We start from the raw sequence: 23,514 nt of genomic DNA, 5'->3' as shown, positions 1-23,514 counted from the left end.
CATTGTTTCCAAGTGCCCCATGCAAAATCCACCATTGACACCTAACCTGAGAAGAAAAGGAGAGAAATGCTGAATCAATGCAAAAGCCCATCTAGTCCAGCACCCTGTGTTTGTTCAATAACAAACTACTGTATATGGAATGCCAATAACCACATAAATACCCTGCTGCTTGTATTTCCCAGTAACTGGTATTTAAAGACCTATAGCCTCTGATACTGGATGCTCATAAAGATGAGCAGGCACTGCTAGCCCCATCATCCCCTATGAATTGGTTTGTTTCTCTTTTAAAGATCTTCCATGTCAGTGGCCCCTTACTCCATTTTGTGATAATAAAACAATATACATATTTGGTAAAATTATGTTTTCCAGTCTAGCTGCCATTTTAATTTCCCAGAGTGCTTCCTAGTGGAACCTTACTAACACTGGTCCTTCATGAGAAATTGAAATAGCACCCCAGCACTTTGCCTAAAAGCTGGAATTCTCCGTGCCTCCTGAACATAATTTGAAAAGAACTTGTTAGTGTGTGTCTTCAAGTTGTTTCTTCTTTATGGCGACACAAAGACAAACAAACCTATCACTGGGCTTTCTGGGGATGAGAGTGTGTGACTTGCTCAAAGACACGCAGTGGGTTTCCATGATCAAGTAGGGAATTAAATCCTGATCTCTAGCATTATAGTCCAATGTTCAAACCACTACACCCCTCCCCCTCGTTCTCCTTCATATTAAACAAACAAACAAAACCCAGTCTATGTGATAAAAAGATCACCTATCAAATTTATTCATTATTTTTGTAGGACTCTGACTATACTGTATATGAAGATATGAAGCTATCTGATAGACAGTTTGTCCTTTTCTGGACAGGAGGAATCCAGTCATGTGAGAGATGTTTCCTCATGCCAGTCCAGAAACAGAACTGGCATGGGAAACAGAAGCAGGAACAGATTTTGAAAACTGAGGAGGAAAGAGTCAATGGAAAAGAACTCTTGATCTTGTGTTCTTGGGTTCTTTTCCATGGAAACTGACTGAGTGACTTTGGGCAAGTCACACACTTTCATCCCCCGAAAACCCTGTGATAGGTCCGTTTCTCTCCTCAGTTTGCAAAATCTTGCCTCTGTTCTTAGTCTGCTTCATTCCATCTATATTTTCTCCCTCTGAACTTAGAGAGTTCTGTAGCTCTTTAAGACCTGCTCCTTAATGTCTACTAACTGGAAAGGGATGATTGGTTGGATTGAACTAACAAAGCATTTGCTGTGCTATTAAGCTATTATTTTTCAGTACTGGAATAAAAGGGAGGGAAGGAGACAAAAATAAGAAATGTGGCAGCAGCTTTAAGACTAGCTGGGTTTTATTTTAGCATGGGCTTTCATGGACAAAACCCCACTTCCTCAGCTGCAATACACTCTGTACTGCATCTATAGAAGCAGGTTTATATCAAAAATATAAAATAAAAACCAATTAGTCTTAAAAGGATGTGGTGGCTTAGTGGTTAAGACATCAATTCTGATAATGGGAAGGTTGGTAGTTCCAGACCCAAGTGCTGCATGATGGGCTGAGCTCCTGCCGCTAGTCCCAGCTTCTGCCAACCTAGCAGTTTGAAAGCATGCAAAAGCAAGTAGATAAACAGGTACTATTTTGGTGAGAAGGTAATAATAATTTAATAATTTGTTTTATTTATATACCGCTATTCCAAAGATCATAGCGGTGAACAGCAAGTAAGCTAAATAGCAAGTAAGCTAATTTGCCCCCAACAATCTGGGTACTCATTTTAGCGACCTCGGAAGGATGCAAGCCTGAGTCGAGCTTGGGCCCTTTTTCTGGTCTTGAACTCGCAACCTTGTGGTTTCGAGTGAATGGCTGCAGTACAGGCATTTAACCACTGCGCCACCAGGGCTCCAGGTAACAGCATTCGGTGCAGTCATGCAGGCCATATGGCCATTGGTGTCATCTTCAGACAACGCTCGCTCTTTGGCTTAGTAATGGAGATGGACGCCACCCCCTACAGTTGATTATGACTAGACATTCATGTCAAGGAACTACCTTTACCTTTTAGTCTGAAAGGTACTGCCACAATTTTTTTCCTCCCTCTCCTTTTTCTCCTTTTTGTGGTGTAAGAAATTGACACAGCTACTTCTTTGAAATTAGTACACGGAGGCACTCTGGCATATGGCTCTGCCACAAGCATTTGGGCCATTCAGTTGCCCAAACTTGGAGGAGATATGAATCGAAGCATATGGGGTCCAAATCTGACATTCTGACTTCTAAATAACACTGAAAATCAGATGATGGTATTCATCATCATCTTCATCATCAAATCCACAACATCATCCTATATATGTAAGAAACAGAATCTCCTACAGCAGAAAGAGGCTAAAAAAATAATGAGGATTATGAAGATAAAATTTGATTGGCTGAACACACCCCCCCCCCCCCCCCCAAGAAAAGTCTTATATAAAACTAGCAGTGTTGTGGTTCATATTATTTAAGCAATTGTAGGTATAATATGAATCATCTTTGCTTTTGTTTTCAGCACCAAAGGGAATTCTCCATCTCTCTCCTGATGTTTATCAAGAAATGGAAGCCAGCCGCAACAAAGCATCCCCTGGTACCCCTGTAAACTATTTGTCATCCAAGGAAATGAGCCAAACATCTAGTTGTTTCTTCAGCATGTCTCCTGCCACTAATAGTACAGCAGTGATTGCCAGAGAACTGCTCATGAATGGAACATCCCCAACTGCTGAAGCTATAGGTCTAAAAGGAATGTCACTCATTTCCCCTTGTTCAACAGTACAACCTTCAAAGCAGCTGGAATATCTGGCGAGGATCCAAGGCTTTCAGGTATGGATGGGTTGGAATAAAAGGTACTTATACAGTTAGAACTGTAGCATTACTGTCTTCTAGCTGAGGACTAAATGAGAGGGAACCATGCATATCATTTATTTAATTATGTAGGTTTTTAAGAAACATAGGGACTGCTGTGTCCTCAGTATAATTACTATATGTGGCCATCCAGAGTTGGATTTCAGTAGAGAGAGAAAACAACATATGAAGTGGACCTAAATAGTTAGGCATTCTAAAGACTGGAATAGTGGAGGCAGAGCTTGGAAGTTACTTTAATTAAACCTTTTAAAAGCAATGTGCCATTTGTCAGGCAGCACACTGACAAATATCTAGTTACCATTATAGTTACATTTTTGCAACTCTTTGTTGTTAGTCAAAACTTGAATACTACTTTTTAATTATTTTTTAAAAATGAGAATGCTACAAGGTTCTGTCCTTCACTATAAACCACATCTGGGTACTGAGATATGTAGTAAGGTTTTATCAGTCACTACAAACCAATACAAACATCTAGTGAGGCCATACACCCTGTAAAAGTTACTAAAACCAATTAAACTGCAAAAGTTAACTTTTATTAGATTACCCCATACTGTATCTCAACATTTCACCTATTTCAATAAAAGAAATAACTGCAATTAATTTGTTGTTTGTAGTTGGTTACTGCCAAGATACAAGAGAAGTATATAAGAAATTAAAATTATCATGTCTTATTCTAGAGATAACTGATATATTTTCAGAGTTAACTGAATTAGTTGGTAGTTGAATAATAAAATGGAAATTTAAAAGGAAGATATTAGGAAGGATATTACCGAGAAGAGGACATCTATCCTGCTTTTGTTCTGGTAAACAGTTTGTACAGACCTGGCTGGTATTGACTTGGGTCAATGGCAGCCTGCAAAACTGGAAGGCCATTTCAGTATAAAGAAAGATTCTGCTTTATTTCCCTATTGATTTCCCACATCTTGCTGCTGCCCGCTTTTGTCAGTGGGAGAAGAGAAAGCCAGGAAAGTGCTGGTTCTGTGAACTCATAGATGTTAGGAGCTAAGTCACTGGATGCATTCTTACAGCACAGTAAGGAACTCTGGCTTGTGGTCAGTGAGCAAGCATGCTGGTTCACACTGTTCAATCACCCCTGCATGCAACAGGAGCAGCTAAACCAACTCTGCTTTGCAGTTGGTTTGCTGTATCATCTGGTAGCAGGCAGCTTCCTGTCTTGATTTGTCCTTCCCAATAAACCAGAAAAAGAAGCCAAGAAAAATAAACTAGATTCATTATTTGGTTTCTTAGGAGGAACAAACTAGAGATGGGAAGCTGACCACTGCCAGACAACATGATAAACCAACCAGAGAGTAAAATCTGTTCAGCTGTTTAGCTGCTCCCACTACAGTTGAGATCAAGAAATTCCTTTTGTCATGTGAATGCTCATGTTTCAAAGCCTTCTACAGATTTCTGGGATAGGACACAAAAAAGAAGAAGCAGGAACATATCTCTCACTCAAACCACTTGCAGTGCTCTTCAAAATTGTCAGTTGCCTACAGTACATTAATCTAACTAGTAATGATTATTAGCCCAACAGTTATCACTTTCCATCAGCTCAAATCGTAGTTTTATAAAGGCAAGGGAAATTCTGTTTTCAGTAGGAGATTTAGTTAGTTAGCTCAATTAGATTTATATAATTTAGTTAGATGTTTAGTTGCTAGTTCTTTTCAATATTTATTTAAACAATTGTGAGCCAGTGTTTCTATATACGGTAAAACTTTTTAAGTTTTTTAGCCCACTGCACCTTAAGCTACTTTTTAAACTTTGAGATAATGGTACAAAGCAGCTTACTCTTAGGAAGAGGATTTGATGATGTTTGCAAAAATAAAATATCAGCCCCTTTCAAAACTGGAAGGAAGAACATCAGATACTACACTTGCTATATTCACATGATGGCTTCTATAAACATTTTTACATTATACACTTTCAGACTTTCTTGACTCTAGGAAAGATGAGTATTAAAAGCTGGCTACAGCAGAGTTATTCTGCCACATATCTTGTGTCTTTCAGTTCATCTGCATACAGTAAGATCAGACAAATCTCTATGAAAGGAAATTCAATCCTGAAAAGTTTTCTTTATATAGCACACCTTTCTTTCACCTCTCATTGAATTGCTTGCATCTTTAGCAATGTTTTATTCTCATAGAGCCAAGACACTGTTCATAGTAGTATTTTAATCAGCTTATTTTTGTTGTGTTCATAGCTCTAGTATGCAACTTAATTGGCAGGAATTGTGTGTGCTTTTCCCATCTTATCACCACCCCCACCTCTTCTAATACTTTACTGGGCTTAGGAAAAATAGGATTCTTGTTTCCCTCATGGCCAGGTTACTGCTGATCCTGCATCATTCTACATGAACTTCAGCAGATATTCTCTCTAATTCTCACTTTTTTCTTCAGTATCAAGAAGCTGGGGATTTTGGCTTCCTCCCCACATCTCTTTTGTTCAGTTCAGCTTAATACCTTGGCTGCCTGAGTTTTTGGAAGGAGTGAGAAGCTGTGTGCTGGATCACTGAGCACCAGGGATAGTGTTGAACAGAATCTCTGTGGGAAATGGCTTAGTGGGCTGGCAAGTGCCTATCACCAGTTGCTTCTCCATCTCACTACAGAAAGCGCCTTCTGTTTGAGATTTTATAAAAGGTTTTCCATTACAGGTTAACTTCATCATGTAGATTTCTCAATTAAGAAAATAGCAGATTTCTCAGCATGCCTCCTGTTTTATGTTTCTCACTTCAGATATAAATATATATTAGTTCCTGTTTTCTGAAAACAATAATCATTAACTTGTCTGTTTCTTAATTATAAAAATATTTTCTTTTCCACTGATGATCATATGTGCACAGCCAGTTCTCCTATGCTACATTTTTAAATTAAGAAACTAATCAAAAACTACTCCCAAGAGACATTATTATTGCACTAAGAAAACAAATTTATCTATATTAATTTCTACACCTTAATTGGAGAATCTCCAGTGACAAGACATTCCTTTTTCCCTTAAATACAGTGTTTAATTTAAACTTTTTGAATTCATTTTATACATAAAAGCAAACATGTGTTGCACACCATAAATATTTCAGGACCATTGGGACCATTATATGTTTATTTTTTTAAACATTTATTTTGCTGGGCAAGCATATTAAATTATTCATTACCTATTATTATGATCCTCTGTTATGAAATGAGCGATCCTATACTTTGATTTAGTTAAAATTAATGAAGCCAAGTATTTAATTATTTTGTTTCAGAATCTGAATAAAGCATTTTTATAGTTTAGGCTTATGTTTATTAAGTCACTTGCTTGGAGACTGACTGTTAAACAAAATCAGCTGCACATAAAAGCAATACTGCTATTTTTAATGCTTACATGCTGTTTTGTTCATTGCTTCACAAATTGTGTAGAAAAAATAAATAGAAAAAGTTAAAGAGTGTAAATAAAATATTTGGAATAACTTGTTTATACTTAAAACATCTAGTGGAATTAATTTGTATGTTTTATTTATTATTTTAAAATTGTACAGGCCATTTAGTCTGATCTCCGAATGAATGTGACTTATTTAATTAAGAATGATTTTTTTTTTTCATTTGGGAAAAGTTCCCTATGGAATTAACTGGAATTTATTTAAAGGGGTCAAACTTGTTGTAATAGGGCAACTGTGCACTTGGTAGTTTTGTACACATACGAAGCTGGATAAGCTAACCCCAGAAGTAAGCTGGGGAGGGAAATAAAAAAAATCTCTTTCTTTTATTACCTTTTTACAGGCTGCTGCTTAAGCCGCTTTCTCTATCCTGGCAGCCAGTGTACTTTTGGTCTGAATTCATGGTGCTGGCAGTAACATTTACGCCCTGAACAGCTTGTGACCTTGATATTCAAAGGAGCACATCTCCCTGTGTATGACTGCCTGGGGGTTGAGATCCATTGAAAGGGCCCACCTCTTGTACCATGGGTGGGAGTAATACATTGCAGGATGACACCAAAGAAGCCCTTCTCTGCTATGGAATGCTGGTTGTAGAATGCCCTCCTCTTATAGGTCCAAATGAAGCCAATTTTGGTTTCATTTCAGTACCAAGTTAAAACACGGGTTTTTATTAAAGCCTTTGGGGCCTAATGGTTTTATTCAGTCTGTCTCTTGTAAACATAGAATTTTAAAAGTTTGAAGGTAATTTGCAAAATCTGCATCATGGAACTTATTTCCCCAGCCCATGATATTCCAACATAATAAGCTTAGTTGTCAAGCTGATGTAGAGTCCATGTCATTATCAATATTCAAGAGTTCTGTTTGAGCTGGATCCTTTTGTTTGTTGGATGCTTCATGCAGAGAGGGTACAGTATTAACTCTCTTAGGTTCCAAAGGTTGTACTGGAATTATAGTTGTAAGGTCCTTTTTATTCATTGATAAGAGAGCATCAATAGAACTCATATCTAAAGCCCTCTCCACATCATGGACCTCAGCAGTAGTTATTGCATTCCATAGTGGTATGGCCAAATCCTTTGTAGTAAGCAGCATATTTTTAAGGTCGTCCACTCTGGATGTGATGTCATGTTGTTCTATATTAATTATTAAGTCGCTTGAATCTGTGGCCTGTTTCTCTGTGGGTTGCCTCTCTGCCATACTGTTAAAGGTTTTAACTGAATTGGGCTTCGGTGTGGTCTTACTCAAGGTCCTTTTAGGGATTCCTTTAGGAATTGTCAAGTGGGCGTTACTTTGATCTGCAAGCCCCCCACTGCCATGCTTTGATCACGAAAAACCTGTGCTGGAATTATTTGGAATTTGAATAAAAAGGGTTTCATTTTCAACAACATGAGAGGAATTGTAGATTGTTCAAAAGTTAACAAGATTCGCTTATGAGCTGATATATTAGGAAGCCATTCCACAGCAAGGATATCAATGTCATAGGAGGGCACCTGTAGAAGTTGGCTCAGCGAAGATCTAATGGTTCCAATGGACCTCCATCTGCCGTTGTTTATACTGTTATAAGCAATTTGCAACATAACTTGATTTACTTGTAGAACCCTGCTGTGGTTTCTTTCCCCCATCTCCTTAGAAGTTACTGATAGACTGCCTCTGGGGTTGTTGATAGTGGGAATCCTCACTTTACTGGATATTTCTCTATTGACATAATCTAAATTCTCTTTTGTCACTAATTGCTTCTGCATGAAAGTCTCAAAGGAATGTTTGAGAAGCTCTACCTGATTAACAATTTTCCCTAAGCGCTCATAAATTGAAATAACAGTATGAGCTGTTAAAGGCATTGTTTTGTCACAAAATCAGGAGGATTTAACTTGTTTTGCTTTGTGAGTTGTTCCTTCGCAGTATCTGGCAGTTTCTCCCATACAGACTCATTTAGTTCCAGGGACACCCCTTCATGAATGTTAGCCGGCTCACTCCCTGAAGATAGTAAAAGTTCAGATAAAGGCTCATTTTCTTTTCCCAACACAAGAAAGTTGTTAGCGGTTGGAATTGTAAATTCTAAGTTTGAGTTTGCCAATGTAGATGGAATACTCACAGTTTCCTCATTAACAAGTAAATCATCTATTTTAAGCTGTTTGGAAGCGTTATTCTGCTTGTTTGTGTCAGGGCTTGTTCTAGAGCGTTTTTTATTGCCCATATCAGTAATTTCACCAAACACTCTCTCCCTCGCTGCTGCTGCGCCGCCTCCTTATTCAGTCTGTAAATGTACATGATTTAACAACTATAATTTATTTTGGATTGTTATAGTACTTGACATGTTTTTACACTATCAGTTACATTTTTCTATTTTAAAATTCAGAGACATAGGCATGTTAGTCTGGAATATCAGTGTGCAAAGGGATCTTGTAGCACCTTTGAGATTAACTAAATGAAAGAAGTTGCAGCATAACCTTCTGTAGACTTAGAGCTGATACAGACCGGCACAATATAGCGGCTTCACAGCAGTATGGGGACATGGTGTTCAGACGGTGCATGCCCCTGCATTGCTGGGAAGCCACATGGCTGACTGCACATGCACCAGCATCACAGCAATGCAGTGGCACAGCATTTAGATGCTGCACAGTGCCACAGCATCTCAAAGTCCTAGTGGGGCAGGAAAAGCCATCACAAAAAAGGAGTGGCAATTTGCCGCTTCTTTTTTGTGGCGGCAAAACATCAGAGTTGGTGGTTGTTGCGGCACCCACCCAGCTCTTTCTTTGGGCCACTTTGTTTTGGCCCTATATCTACTTCCTCAAATGCATGGAGTGAATTGATGCCTAGGAAAGGCCTTTATAATCAGACTAGGAATAGCCTTGGAAAAGCAAAACCTCTGGGTATGGTGATGAGGTGACAAGTTCAGCTTTAGTGATGTTTATTGAGGGACAAAGGCAAGAGGAAAGATGTTGCATAAGGCTAGGGTGGATAAATGACCATATGAATGCTGGAGGGAGTTTTGTGGTGTGGTTTGTGCAGGCTGGGAACCAGAAAGGAGATGTGATAAACACACCAAGAGCATCCTCATGAGGCCAGGGTGTTAACCTGTGTTATAATATAGGCAGTGTGCCAGGAAGCCATCGTCTCAGTTCAACCCACTGTTGATGGTTTGGAGCTTAAGGATATTTTCCAGTTCACCTGTTTCTCTTTCCAGTCTTTTATTTATTTATTTATTTATTTATTTTGTCCTGGGGTCAGAGGTGGAATGTCCAGGAAGATTGAAGTGTTCTGCAACTAGTTTCTTGTATATTCCCATTCTTAATATCTTATTTATCCTCTGGTGCTGAAACTGGCCTGTTTGTAGAGTGCTGAATGGCATTATTGACAGAGGATGTCATATATCCCATTAGTGGATGACTAAATAATGATAAAGTGAAAGTGCCTGTAATATTGTGGGTATGAGATTAGGTCCTATGATGACATTTCCTGTATAGATGTGTAGGCAGGTAACTGTTTGTGAGTGGGAGGTCTGTAGGTAAGTAAAGGCCTGCCACCAAAAATCTTCAAGAGGACAGTGTTATTGGCGGGGTGCGCTCCCCGCCGCCGCCATTTGCTCCGCGCGGGAGCCGCAGCAGCCAAACCCCGCGCGGAGCAAAAAGAGCTCCATTTCGGAGTTCTTCTTGCGGCGCCTCTATGACGTCGCGAGCGCCTGGCCGGACTCGCGACGTCAAGGAGCCACGACACGTCTGGACGCTATTCTCCAACGTAAAGATGGCGGCGCCCATGTAGAAGGGGCGCCGCTATCTTGTACGTATAGGATACGTACTAGGGTTAGGGGGGTGCGGAAGCACCGCCCCTTCCTAACCCTAGTACGTATCCTATACGTACTATATGGCGGTTTGTATCCCGCCATTGTCAAAGGGCCGAACAGACTGGCATAAAAAGCTGGCTTCCAGCCGGCTTGGGGCTTGGCAAACACACGACACATGCCCCCAAGACACCCAGAAGCCAGCTTCATGCTGCCCGGCTGTTCACACATGGGCCAGGTGCCAGGCACTCTGGTGGTGCATTGTTTTGACACCGCCAGAGCACCTTAAAGCTGGCTTCTGGCTGTGGTGGGTATGAAAAGTTGGGTTTTGCTGGTACAAAAAGGAATGGTTATTTGCTGCTTCTTTTTCAGCCAGAAAAAAGGGGGATTAGGGCCATGGTGTGCAGTTCTCACAGCATCAATCCAGCTTTGTCAGGGGCAGCTTCAAGCCACCCCTTCAGGACGGTCTGTTTTGCCCCTGATTCTGTAATTTTCTATCTTCAGTCTGTTCTGCAATAGATTGGTCCTGCATACAATCTTGCCTTGTTGGTTTTTTTTAAGCTTCGTATGGTGGAAACTGTAGCTTGAGGAATAAATGTTCTAAGGCTGTGAGTTTAGTGTCCCTGTCTTGTGGGTCTGAGAAGATGCAATTGTAGCAGAGTCACTGATCACTGATCTCTGGTCACTGATTGTCAACAGACTAAACACAAGATGAAAATATGAAAAAGCTTGGTTTAGAACTTTCATTTTGTTTTGACAAGTTTCTTTAGAATCAGTTTGGGAATGATTCCTACCCCCCCCCCCCCCCGGTTAAATTATTTTTTAAAAACCTTACTCCTTTAGGAATCTCAGATTTTACATCTCCTTTGCTCTAAATTAACCTCTTAAATGGACTTTAAACACAACCTATCAAAAATTCCCCACTTCCTATCCTCCCTCCCTTGTGAATATCAGGAAGTATGACCTTCTGAGAGGTTAAGAATAGTGGTAATCTGTGAATTGTGAAGTAATTATTTACAGTTCTTCATCTACAGAGATTATTTTCATGTTTAATGTGTGCAGTGTACCTGGTAATGCAAATTCTAAATTTGCTGTTATTTGTGGACCATTGTTCATCAGAAAATGTAATATCCATATTAGGTGCACTTCAAAATAACTCGGTTGAAAATAGAATCAATCATTCAGCAATGACTGAAGCATAAAAACAAAGCTAATGTTTTAGACTAACATTCCACTTAGTAGGTACAGATTATACTAATTTGGAATCAACTATCCTGGTATGGGGCTGTGAGATCCAAGAGAATTTTAAAAATACCAGTAGCATGACAAACCAGTTATTCTGAGCATGGGTATGATAGGAATTAACCCCATTTATCAAATGCCTCTTAAAGAGGTACCTATGGTGTGGTATAATATAGTGTCTCTGAAACTACAACCCGAGGCCTTGGAAAAAGCCGTGAGTGATGCAACCTCAATTGATGGGCCTGAAGCTAGTAATGGAGTACCTTATGATGGCGGGTTGCTGGTCTCTCATGAGATGCATGATAATATAATCATAATAGGGTTCTTCGTGTATCGCTGCCAAAGGAAAATGTAAGGCAATAGTCAGGTGGCCATATTCATGTTGACATGCGGTTATGTACACCGTTATAGTTGATCCCATTTTAACTACCATGGTAACCTCTAGTGGAATTCTGGGATTAGTAGTTTGATGGGACACTAGACATCTCTGGCTGAGAATTCTAAATATCCCTCCCTAAACTGCAAAATTGATATAGTCAGACAGAAATAAACAATGTTCTGTATCTAGCAAAAACAGCAATAAGGGGGAAGACAACCTTCTTCTTTTTTCTTCTCCTGAAGACCCCCAGTACAAACCAAATCTGCCTGGACATCTGTGTGTATTTTAGCATGTGCTTGTCTCAACCACATACAAAGTGACTATATGGTCTATTTCTTCAAAACAGTACAGCAAAGATAATAAATCGCATTCCCTTCCCTGCCATAATTCCCTGTGCTCTTATTACCTTACCCAATTTCCTTCTGTTTGGTTCAGTATCAGAGCAAGTGTATTTTTTTTTTCATTTATTAAAATATTCTGCCCTATAGTCAATGATCTTGGGGCAGTGTATAATAAAATCAATTTAAACTATTTAAAACATCTTACAGTTTTAAAGTAGAAAAAGATAATTCATAGTCTAAAAACATGTCAGAAGTCCATAGAATATTATCATGACAATCAATGTAGACCCATAGTACTCTAATTATGTAGTGCCTCAACAACCTCCTCCTCCTTCATTTGATGTTCATTTGTTGATCAGGAAGCTGTTTTATTTCCTCTGTGTGTGTTGGGGGGGGGAGTAGGGTGCATTTGTATAGAGATGTTGCTGAATTTCACATTCAGGAGAAACCATCAGACCCTTGTGTCACATCTAGCTGGATGACCAATTCCCAGAGTAATGTTGGGAATGATTTGGTCTAATTGTTTATAAACCTTCTCTTGAGAGACACAGAATTCTATAGATGTAAAACACAATGTTGTCCCCTTTTCTTATTGTTCAGCTTTGAAGAAAAATTAAATGCTATTCAGGAAGGAAATGAGATTCGGTTAGATGTTTACAAGAAGGATCAGTGATTCTTTTTGGACTGACTTTGAAAGATGCATGAACTCAAATGATGTTTACAGGGAAGATCAGTGAATCTTTTTGGACTCACTCGAAAGATGCATGAACCCAGTGCTTTTTGTTTCTTAAGATACAGATAAACTCAGGCAGGAAATATCATACAGCAGTGCCACTGACCTTCTGAAACCCAAACTGCTGCAAAAAAGAGCCATTAGCATAAGTTTGTTAAGTTAATGAACTCAAACATAAGCTGTATGCCAGTGGTCATTTCTACATGAGGTGGGGCCTTGGACTTGCTCTCCCTTCTTCTCTGGTTTGCCAATCCTATCTCCAAGCTGATTGAGATGTCCACACACTAGAATATTCTGTTCTTATATGGGCTGACATGCATAGAGACCACTGTAAGCATACCTAAAATACACAGAGATGGCTTCAGGTTTCACTGTGATACCGTCAAATCTGCTTAAGTCAGTGGGACTTGTTGGACACAGCTAAATTCATATTGATTTTGATGAGTCTTTCATTGGTATGATTATGTTTAGATCCAATCACTCATCTTCACATATTGGTTTTATGGTTTATATGTCATGTTTTTAGGTCATATGCTTTGGGCCCCTGTGCAAATTAATTTTTATTTAACTTAATTATTTAAGTTATTTACATCCCACCTTTCTCCCAAAATGGGAGAAATAAGAAATAACAAAATAAGGTAAATTAACTGTGATAAACATAGCCTTTTATGTCACTTTAAGAGAACCTACATGCATTCTTTGTCTCCCCGATTTTTGTGAGCACAAAGACCTATATTGTTTTAAATATAGGCAAGTTATTGCCATAAATATTATATAGTTAGAGAATATATATTTTCCCCTTTTATCACAGATACATAATTCTTCCATTCTTTTGTACTTTTTAAAAATCTCTTTGGTTTGTTTGTCACTTTTAATTTGAGTTGACTAATTTTGTTTGCTTGGCTACAGTATTCAGTCTTACTTCTGTCTAATGATTTATTCATGACCCAAGATAAGATGAGAAGGGAAGGGCAGCAACTGGATTAAATCTGGCTGGTAGAAACCAAGTGGTCTTTAAGTGTATTATTGGCTGAGAAATAGATGTCCTGTAGCTCTGAAGGCCCTTTGTTTTAGAGTTGGGAAATCTCAGAGGTAGTGGTACTGATCAAAAAGTTCTAGCACTGAGCAGGGTGTTGGACTATAGGGTCCTCCCAACTCTGTGGTTCTATGAAATGCATCTCCCCTGAAAGTGCTCCCCTATTTGTCATGCCAGCATACAAACATGGATGGAGTGCATTTCTTATCCCACTTCACTCCAAGACATCAGCTTGCTGTGCATGGGCCATGAGGGCATACTGTTGATGAATGTTGTGTGACATGTTGCTTTACAGTCAGTGGGTGCAAAAAGAAAAAGTAGGTGTTACAATGAAGAATTATTCGAGTAAAGCTAGTGGGATGGGGGGATTCGGACAGGGCAGGGAAGGGAAACCTTATCAAAATATCCTAGATTATTTTCTGTCAGATTTCTCAGATGTTTTCTGTTGGACAGAGGTTCTGTTGGACAGTATTTATTTCAATGAGATTTTTTGGGTACTAATATTCTTTATTGTGACTGAAGATGGAGATTGTTCCTAGTGATACTAATTGCAACCATTAACATGTATATTATTTTTGCTTAATAAGTTTTGAAGCTTTGCCATAAACAGAAATAGCTCTGTAAATACTGCTGTATGTAACTCGTAAAATTGTTGCTACAGTGCTTACATACATACCCTGGCCACAACTGAATACAGAGATAAACATGCTTTTATTTGGTTTCACAGACGTTTTTTCACTCTTGTCTTTCAGTTTCTCTTCTTTTGCTCACTGCATATTAGGGCAAAACTTCTACAGTGAAAGGAACACTTATGATAAAATTCTTGTCACTTTGTTGAGTTAAAATGGGTACAAGGACATAGGGCATGTGCAGCCTGCAGACATTCCTCCAGGGTCCCATGAAGGCTAGAGAGTTCCATTCACTTTCTGCTGAAGTCCAGGTGGTCTTCAGCTTTTCAGCAGCTTAGAAATGTAAGAAAGAAAGATGTGTCTTAGCTGGTGGGGCCCTCAGGTGAGGGGAGGCTTACAGCCCCCTTAGTGATTTCAATTTCTCATTGCTATGAGGCTCTAAACTCCCCATGCCTAAGCCATATCATACTATCAAGACTGCAAATGACAGTTTTTGTTGGGACAGCAAGGGATGGGGGAGTGGGAGAAACTTTAATCTCATAATCACCATTGTAGTGATCCCAAGTTGCCAAGACATTACAGGTAAAATCTCAGAAGGAATTGCTGGGGGCGGGGTGCTAACCTCCTCATTCCCCAGCAGCCCTACCTTAGCAGGCAAGTAGAGGAGAATTAAATATTCCATACTGAGATGTAGGTGAATGAAAGTGTCTCCATGCATATGTGCGTGACAGAGAGGAGAGGGGTTGGGGAGAATGGGAGAGGGAGAGAGAGAGACCATCTGGTTTCCCATGCAGAACTCAGGGCCAAAAGCCTGCTAATCTGAAGGACAGCTGGTTTAGTCTCAACCTGTTCAGTTACTGCTTCTTGTGGATGGGGCTTCATATAAGGCATCACCCATGTAATTTAAGCTGTTAAAACTAGATTGGATCTTTTGGACACTGATTCACCATGGAGAAGGGCATAGAATCATAGAATTGTAGAGTTTGAAGAGACCACAAGGGCCATCCAGTCCCCATTAGGCACCCTTACCGTATATATTTGTCTATAAGTCGAAAAATTTATGCCCAAAAATTGACCTCAAAATCCCAAGTCGACTTATTTACAGGTCACTATGGAAGTGTGATAGCAGCTCTTTCAGATTTACCCATGCGTGCCAGAGAGAAGTTTATTCATCTCTTGAGCCAAGCAGAAAGAGAGGTGATTGACTGATATTGCTGTTTGTTTGAGAATCGCTCTCCTGCCCATGCATCTGGCTGAAACAAAAGCTGAATGATGAAGTAAAGAGCCTCAGTGACAGTCTCTCTTGCCATACCCACACATACACACACTGAAGAAGCCTCCAAGCTTTACCCTCGACCTATCCACAGATTATGGCAAAATCCATAATTTTGGCCCCAAAACCTGACCTTGATTTATACATGAGGTCAACTTATAGTTGAGTATATACAGTAGTTTACTAATCTAAGTATCCATCCCATGACAATACACACATCTGAATTGGATTTCTAGTTTGCATTTTGTAGTTTTAAAAAATTCATGGTCACCCTCCTCCCCTCAACCATTCCCTTCTCCTTTTGTGTCGTGTCTTTTTAGATTGTAAGCCTGAGGGCAGGGAACCGTCTATTATCCCCTCTGTTGTAAGCCGCCCGGATTCCCAGTGATTGGGCGGCATATAAATAAATCCTATTATTATTATTATTATTATTATTTATTTATTTATTTATTTATTTATTTACAGTTATACTAATTTGGGACTGAGGCTTTTTCCCTGATAAGGAGAACAGGTGTCCAAGAGCCTGTACAGACAGGCCAAAATAAAGCTGTTTCGAGTCACATTGGAGGTATGCTATTTAAATGATGCATTTGTCCTATGAGGCCAGAAGCTGTGCCAAAGCCTGGAGTGCAGCTTTGGCACAGCTTATGGCCTCTTAAGATGTGTGTGTCATTCAAACAGCATACCTCCAAAGTGACCCAAAGCAGCTTTATTTTGGCCTGTCTTTACAGGCTCTGTGAGGCTTTTTTTCATGCAGTGCTGTAGGCTACCCTCAAACATGTGATTGTGAAACTCTAGGAAAGGAGTTGGGGGAATGAAGTGGAAAAAGCGTTATACAAAACAACTGAACCCCTGCCATTAACATAATAATCTTAAAATCTAATGCATTTATTGTAGCATGAAATTTGTAGGGTGGCACCCCCTTTATTAGATGCATGAGGTATTTTTAAAGGTTGATAAAAGAGTATATATAATCTATTCATGTTATAAATTCATGCAGTCAGATCAGTTTTATATAGGCCCCACTCTCACTACGAAAATAACTCGATGTGAAACTGGCTTATTTTTATGGCATTCACATTTGCCCCAACTGCACTGGGGGGGGGGGGCTACCAAAAAACCCACATAACCCAGTATAATCAATACCAGGTTTCCCCCCGCATCTTTTTTTCTCATGATCCGCATCTTTGGTAGTGTGAGTAGTCTACCAAATCAATTTGGATTGTGCTGCATCATTCACGGAAATGGAGGCGCCTCCATTTTAAATCCAAATGGTGACAAGTGTGAATGGTGACAGGGTTTAAATGCCACTGAGAGATTTGATAACATAAAACATAGTGGGAACACCAATCCAGGATTGCATCAGCGTGGATATCCAGATCTCCTTGGGACAAAAATATAAGTGTGAATGCCCTCACAGTTTAAAAGAAGTAGAATATGAACAACTAAAACCTTAAAATGTTGACAGGGTTGGGGACCATATTTGTTAGAGACCAAATTTTCATACCCAGCATTTGACAGAGGCTGGGCTGGGACAAGAAATACAAAATGATATTCTGTTTAATTTTTAGGGTTCTGGGCTTGTGGCCCTCTCCCTATCCACATAGGCACAAAACTGCCTCCAGGAGCATTAGCCTCCAGGAGTAGAAAATACCTAATTTTAACTGTTAACATGTTCTGCACAGAGAGTGATCCAAGGGACATAGGACACAAAAATGCCTCCAGGAACTATGTGCAACTCCTGGGGTACACGTTACACAACTCTGTTGTTTATGTTTAGCAGTTTGCCTCATAGTTTTACTTGCTTTCTCTTGGACCTAATAATGCCTTTATTAGGTAAGCCACAGAAAATTTTTCAAAGAGTTGGAAACACTTCTTCTGTAGCCCTCTACAGAAGAAGATTCCATTCTCTTGAAGCCTTTCTTCCTTCCACAGGAAAATGTGAAGGTTCTTCATATATTTTTTAGATCTCCACAAATCAGAGGTTTTGAAGGAGACGGAGATGGAAGCCCCCAAAACAGGTATTTAGAATACTTTCTCATTTTGGAAGGCAAGCAGTGGTTGTAGTTCAAAGCACCTTTGCATACTTTGCATAACTTTGTCTCACAAAGTGGCAAATTATGTTTTCTTTTTTCATGTTCTCAAATACAGTGATAAAATATTAGTAGCATTTTTAGGATTGCTCAGGAAGTGAGAGTGTGCTTCTGACGGAAGAAGGCAGTGGTGAAATTCTACTTTGACAACTCATTTCTTTTGTGATGTAAAATTAAATTCAGTGGCTGCTACATCAAAATGGCACATCCCATCTGTACATGAGCTCAGGTAGATATTAAGATCGTGCACATTGTTTTTTGTCTTGTTTTGTTTTTTAGTACATTACCAGAATGTTCCAGTCTGGATAGCTGGAGAATTCTGGGAACTGTAGTTCCAAAAAGTAATATTTTCCAGGCTTGCCTGCAACTAATTCTGTACATGAAGAAACTGAAGTGATATTTTAAAACCAATACATTTGTTTTTTGTTTGGTTTTAAAAAAAAGAAAAAGAAAATAACTGTAAAGCTGTCAGGACCTCTCAAAATAATGTAACCAGTACTAAACAAAGTAGACTCTGCTCCCTGCCAAGTTCCTTTTAAGTAAATCCTTGATAAAATTAGATGCCAACCTTGCTCTGGAGTGAAGCCAAAACTTTAGAAGGCTTAAGTTGCTACAGACAGAATTGCAAAAGCACAGAACTCAGGGCGGGTTTTGGTTTTTTTTTTTGGGGGGGGGGTAGAATAGAGTTTAGTTCTTCAAGTCTACTCTGTGCATTTAATTTTCTAACATAATTTTTCAAAAGAAAAGCCTCAAGAAACACAAATTAGTTGGGGAATGGAGTTGAGAAAATACCATTAACATGGGTCTGCTTGAAATGACAAGACTAGTTTTCTGGAAGATGGGTTTTTCAGAAAAGGAGCTTTTGATGGAAATAAGGTCATTCCATACTGTAATCACAAAGAAACAGTATTTTATTTCAAATGCAAGAGAGATGCCTTGCATGAAGGAAAAAAGCTTGTTTCATGTGTGTCATGTTGCAAGCCTATAATTGAATTAACACCATATTTTCAGCAATTCCTAGAACAAACATCATCTGATCAACAACATTTGCTTATTGGTTTGCATGCATTCTGGTTTCTGGAGTCACTTGGGCTATCCAAACTCTTTTCTCCTTTGCTGGGCAAACAACAGCTTTCATAACCAAGAAGAAAATTAGTAACAGGTGTAAAGCATATTTTCACTGACGCAAAAATCAAAATGTTATTTCAAATATGGTCTCTTTTTTGTTTTCCAAACTTACCTTAATTCTTCACAGAGATTGAATACAGCTTGCCATAATTATTCAGCAGAAATATGTACCTCTGAAAAGAAATGCCTTGTCTGCATGCTGGATTAGCAGGCTTTGAACCATTTTTTATCTATTTGATTGTTTTCTGTGCCTATGTTGAAACAGGAGATCACTAAGACTTCTCTAGAAATACTTGGCAACCTCACTGTATTTTCTTTAAGTATGAAATATAAAGCAAATTTAGCATTCTGCCTGTGTACACACTAAGCTGTTAGATAAATCTATGTTGTATTTAATTTAACATAACTATTTAATGCATTCCTAAGTAATTAATTTGCTTTAGCATAGTATTTCATGACTCTCAGTAACTTTAGTGGGACGTGTTTAAGACAACATCCTGTTTGATTGTCTCTATGGTTTAAATGCCTGTTGCCCATTCTTCTACTTGTAATGATGCCAAACCTCAAATTCCTATTTTACTGTCTCTGTGGGATATGAAAGTGTCCAGACCTCTTAGAATCATAGAATCGTAGAGTTGGAAGAGACTGCAAGGGCCATCCAGTCCAACCCCCTGCCATGCAGGAAATCTCAATCAAAGCATCCCCAACAAATGGCCATCCAGCCTCTTTTTAAAGACCTCTAAGGAAGAGACTTCACTACAGTGCAAGGGACTTTGTTCCACTGTCGAACAACCCTTACTGCCAGGAAGTTCCTCCTAATGTTGAGGTGGAATCTCTTTTCCTGTAGCTTGCATCCACTGTTCCGGGTCCTACTTTCTGGAGCAGCAGAAAACAAGCTTGCTCCCTCTTCAATATGACATCCCTTCAAGTATTTAAACAGGGCTCAGCTCTTAACCTTCTTTTCTCCAGGCTAAACATCTCCAGCTCCTTAAGTCGTTCCTCATAGGGCATGGTTTCCAGGCCCTTCAACATTTTAGTCGCCCTCCTTTGGACACACTCCAGTTTCTCAATGTCCTTTTTGAATTGTGGTGCCTAGAAGTGGACACAATATTCCAGGTGGGGCCTGACCAAAGCAGAATACAGTGGCACTATTACTTCCCTTGATCTAGACACTATACTTTTATTGATGCAACCTAAAATTGCATTGCCCTTTTTAGCTGCCGCATCACATCGTTGACTCATGTTCAACTTGTGGTCTACTTGGACTCCTAGATCCATTTCACATGTAGTTTCATTCAGCCAGGTATCCCCCACCCTATATCTCTGCATTTCATTTTCCCGGTCTAACTGCAATACCTTACATTTCTCTGTGTTGAATTTCATTTTGTTAGCTTTGGCCCAGCTTTCTAGTCTATTCAGGTCATTTTGAATTTTGATCCTGTCCTCTGGGGCATTTCCTACTCCTCCTAATTTGGAAGTTTATCGCACCAGGTTCTCGGCCCGGCCCGGCAGGAAACGGAAACGAGTGGGGGACGGATTTTACCGCACACACCCGTCCCTCACTCGTTCCGTTCCCCCTCTCTTCCCTGCCCATTCCGTTCCAGAGGGGACGCTTTTTGAGAACTGTTCAGAACAGTTCTCAAAAATTTCCCCCTCTGGAACGGATTAAGAACGGAAGAGAGGGGGAACGGAACGAATGAGGGACGGATGCGTGCGGTAAAATCCGTCCCCCACTCGTTCCGTACTCGTTCCTGCTCCTTCCGTTCCGTGCTCAGAACGCATGGAAGGAACGCAGTGCGATAAAGTTCTTAGTGTCATCTGCAAATTTGATAAGTATGCCCCCAATTCTGTCATCCAAGTCAAAGATAAAGATGTTGAATAGCACTGAGCTCAGGACAGAGCCCTGTGGGACCCCACTGGTCACTTCTCTCCAGGATAAAGACAGTGCTAGTAGAAAACTGACCCTAGCAAGCTCTGCCAAGCTGATAAGGCATTGGGTTCTCTGTTTCTGCCATGCAAGAGTCAGCACCTCTAAGTATGGAGGAATCACCACATAAGACTTGCCACCATATAATGAATTGGCTATAGCAACTATGGATGTAATGTGTATGTTCACAATGCTTTCCACATTAGTGAAATCATGGATCTTCAAGGTAGTGGTGCCTATCAATGTATTTGGGTATCATTAAATATGATGTCTTAATGGACAGCCCTTTCCCATCAGGCTTTCTCTAGATGATAAAGGGCCTGAACAGACAGGCCAAAATAAAGCTGCTTCTAGTCACTTTGGAGATATGCTGTTTAAATGATGTATGCGTCCTAAGAGGCCGGAAGCTGCACCAAAGCTGCGCTCTAGTCTATTGGACTGGAGCATGGCTTTGATGCAGCTTCTGGCCTCTTAGGGTGCAAGCATCATTTAAACAGCATACCTCCAAAGTGACCCGAAGCAGCTTTATTTTGGCCTGTCTGTTCGGGACCATAGTCTACACATTACAACAGCCCAAGTGCCCATTGATAGAATTTATAGTCTGAAATGTCTGGAGGAACTAGGCTTGGCAGAGGGTGGATTAAGTTTGGAGTAAGACTGGAGATGCCAGGTTTCCTAGCCATATTTCGACATTTAAATTAGTGCATGACTTTGGTCCAGTAACTATCACTAAATCTTCCTAATAGAGTATGTTGATGTACATCATTCTGTGTTCCTTAGAGAAATGAGGGCATATAACATGATGTTGGTCCATCATATGTTATGGAAAGACTACAGACATTATCTCACCAGCCTCCTGTCTCATGGCAATCATGTTATGATAGGAAACAGGAACAAACTGCTTTGAAAACAGTAGTTATCACATCTTTCTTCTTTTGCATGACCACACTGCTTGCAGCAAAGGCCAAAGAGGCTTCTCAGTTGCTGCACAACCAGCTACTCAGTAACAGCTTCCTTTGCACCCATTTGTCCTGGGAGCAACAACTAAGCAGTCAGCCAGATGGCCTTTCTTTTGATGTCAGCAAGGGTAATATTATGGAGCAGGCCTGGGCCACTGCTGCTGCTGTATTTACACATGAGAGGCGGAGGTGGAGGTGGAGGTGGTGGCGAGGTGGGTATTGCTGAAGTAAAGATCACTGGCTGGCTTGCTGATACACAAATAATAGACCTAATATCAAGAAATAGATGTTGGAGGGCACTAGGGTCATTGCTGAAGAGGACAAGTGTGGTAACTTGAAAAAGTTTGGGGACCACTATCATGGACAGTCTATGGCCGAGTTAAAATTAAACTGAAATATAGTCCCATTGGGACCTCATCACCTGATGTAATTTCCCTACCCTCCTCTTTTCTGCCCCTCATAGGAGAGATACAGTTACTGCTTGTGATGCTGCTACTTTCCTTCCTTTTGCTCAGCCCAGCTTCCCCATCCCTTGTGCTAGCCAGGCAGGAATTAGGAGTAGCCAGGCAGAGGAATGTGCACATGCTCCTCTGTTGAGTCTGTCAGCCTCTCCGCCCCCCCCGCCCCCCACAAATTTGTTCCTGGGATGGGGAGAGACACATACATGCATACAGAAAGGTAAGGTAAGCGGAGCTGGGGTGGTATTCCCACCCTCCTCCTGGTCAGCACGATGGATGAGGGAGCTGGGCTGAAGAAAAGGAAAGAAAGAAGTAGTAGTAACTGCTGATGGGACAGGTGGAAGTGGATGTGTGTGTTTGTGTGCACGGGCACGGGCACACATGCATACAGAAAGGTAGCAAAACAATGAGGAGGGCTGAGACTGTATTCTGCTCCTGGCCAACCATCACGAGGCCAATGTGAGTACCATCAGGGAGTGTGGAAGAGGTCTAGAGAGAGGAAAATACCCCTTCTTGGGACCAAGGAAGGGGTCTGTGTGTGTGTGTGTGTGTGTGTGTGTGTATCAGGGATTTCCCTTTCTGGGGAAGGTTTGACCTTTTTCTCTGGGTCCCCTGCTTATTTGACAGGTTAAGGACCATGGCACATAATGGTTCCACATTAAAATTATTTCCCCTTTTTGACAGTGCTCTGGTCCCTGACCTGTTGAATAAGTGGGGGCTTTCTGTACACTAATAACACCAACAGTTAAATATACTGGATTTTAAGTTGAACAGCAGGGAACTGCAAGATATTTCACAATGAAATGAAATTATTTGTGCCAGAATGCATTCAGCTATAAATGTGAATAAGAAGGGGGTGAGGCTTTATAAAGTTGGTTATCCATTTTAAAGTGTAGTCCGTAGCTCTGCTCCTGCTAGGCCACTCTCCTTTGATCTGTTGCACTGAGTCCCAATTAATTCTGTGACCTTCAGCAATTTTCTGTGAAAGCTAAATTAGATCTCTACCCTTCCATTTATCATTCTATCATGGCAAAGAGGCTTATATAACTTCACAAATTAGATGTGGTACTTCACCAATCAGAAATGGTGTAGGATTATACCATCATCCATAGGACCGTTACTATGGACATGCAAATGACGTTAGTTGCAGTTTCCACTTATAACTACCATTTTAGAATACAGCATTCTTCTAGCTGTTGAATAGAAAACAATATAATTAGTCACTAGTGCTGTTTATTCTGATGTAAAA

The 23,514-nt window shown here is 40.1% G+C and overlaps 1 protein-coding gene across 18 annotated transcripts in view; it reads left to right on the top strand.

Moving 5' to 3' along the window:
• STAU2 (staufen double-stranded RNA binding protein 2) overlaps positions 1-23,514 on the top strand; it is a 256,673-nt gene that overhangs the window by 116,486 nt on the left and 116,673 nt on the right. For all 18 annotated transcript variants that reach the window (XR_006103436.1, XR_006103437.1, XR_006103438.1 and 15 more), the window contains one exon: positions 2,528-2,835. Coding sequence is in view for 14 of the 18 variants with exons in the window: in XM_042462315.1 (XP_042318249.1) it covers positions 2,528-2,835 (308 nt within the window). In the remaining 4 variants the exon portion in view is untranslated. The remainder of the gene's footprint in view (positions 1-2,527; positions 2,836-23,514) is intronic.

This window comes from Sceloporus undulatus, chromosome 4 (assembly GCF_019175285.1).
Source record: "Sceloporus undulatus isolate JIND9_A2432 ecotype Alabama chromosome 4, SceUnd_v1.1, whole genome shotgun sequence".
Lineage (NCBI taxonomy): Eukaryota > Metazoa > Chordata > Lepidosauria > Squamata > Phrynosomatidae > Sceloporus > Sceloporus undulatus.
This window is presented reverse-complemented; position numbering and strand designations above follow the sequence as displayed.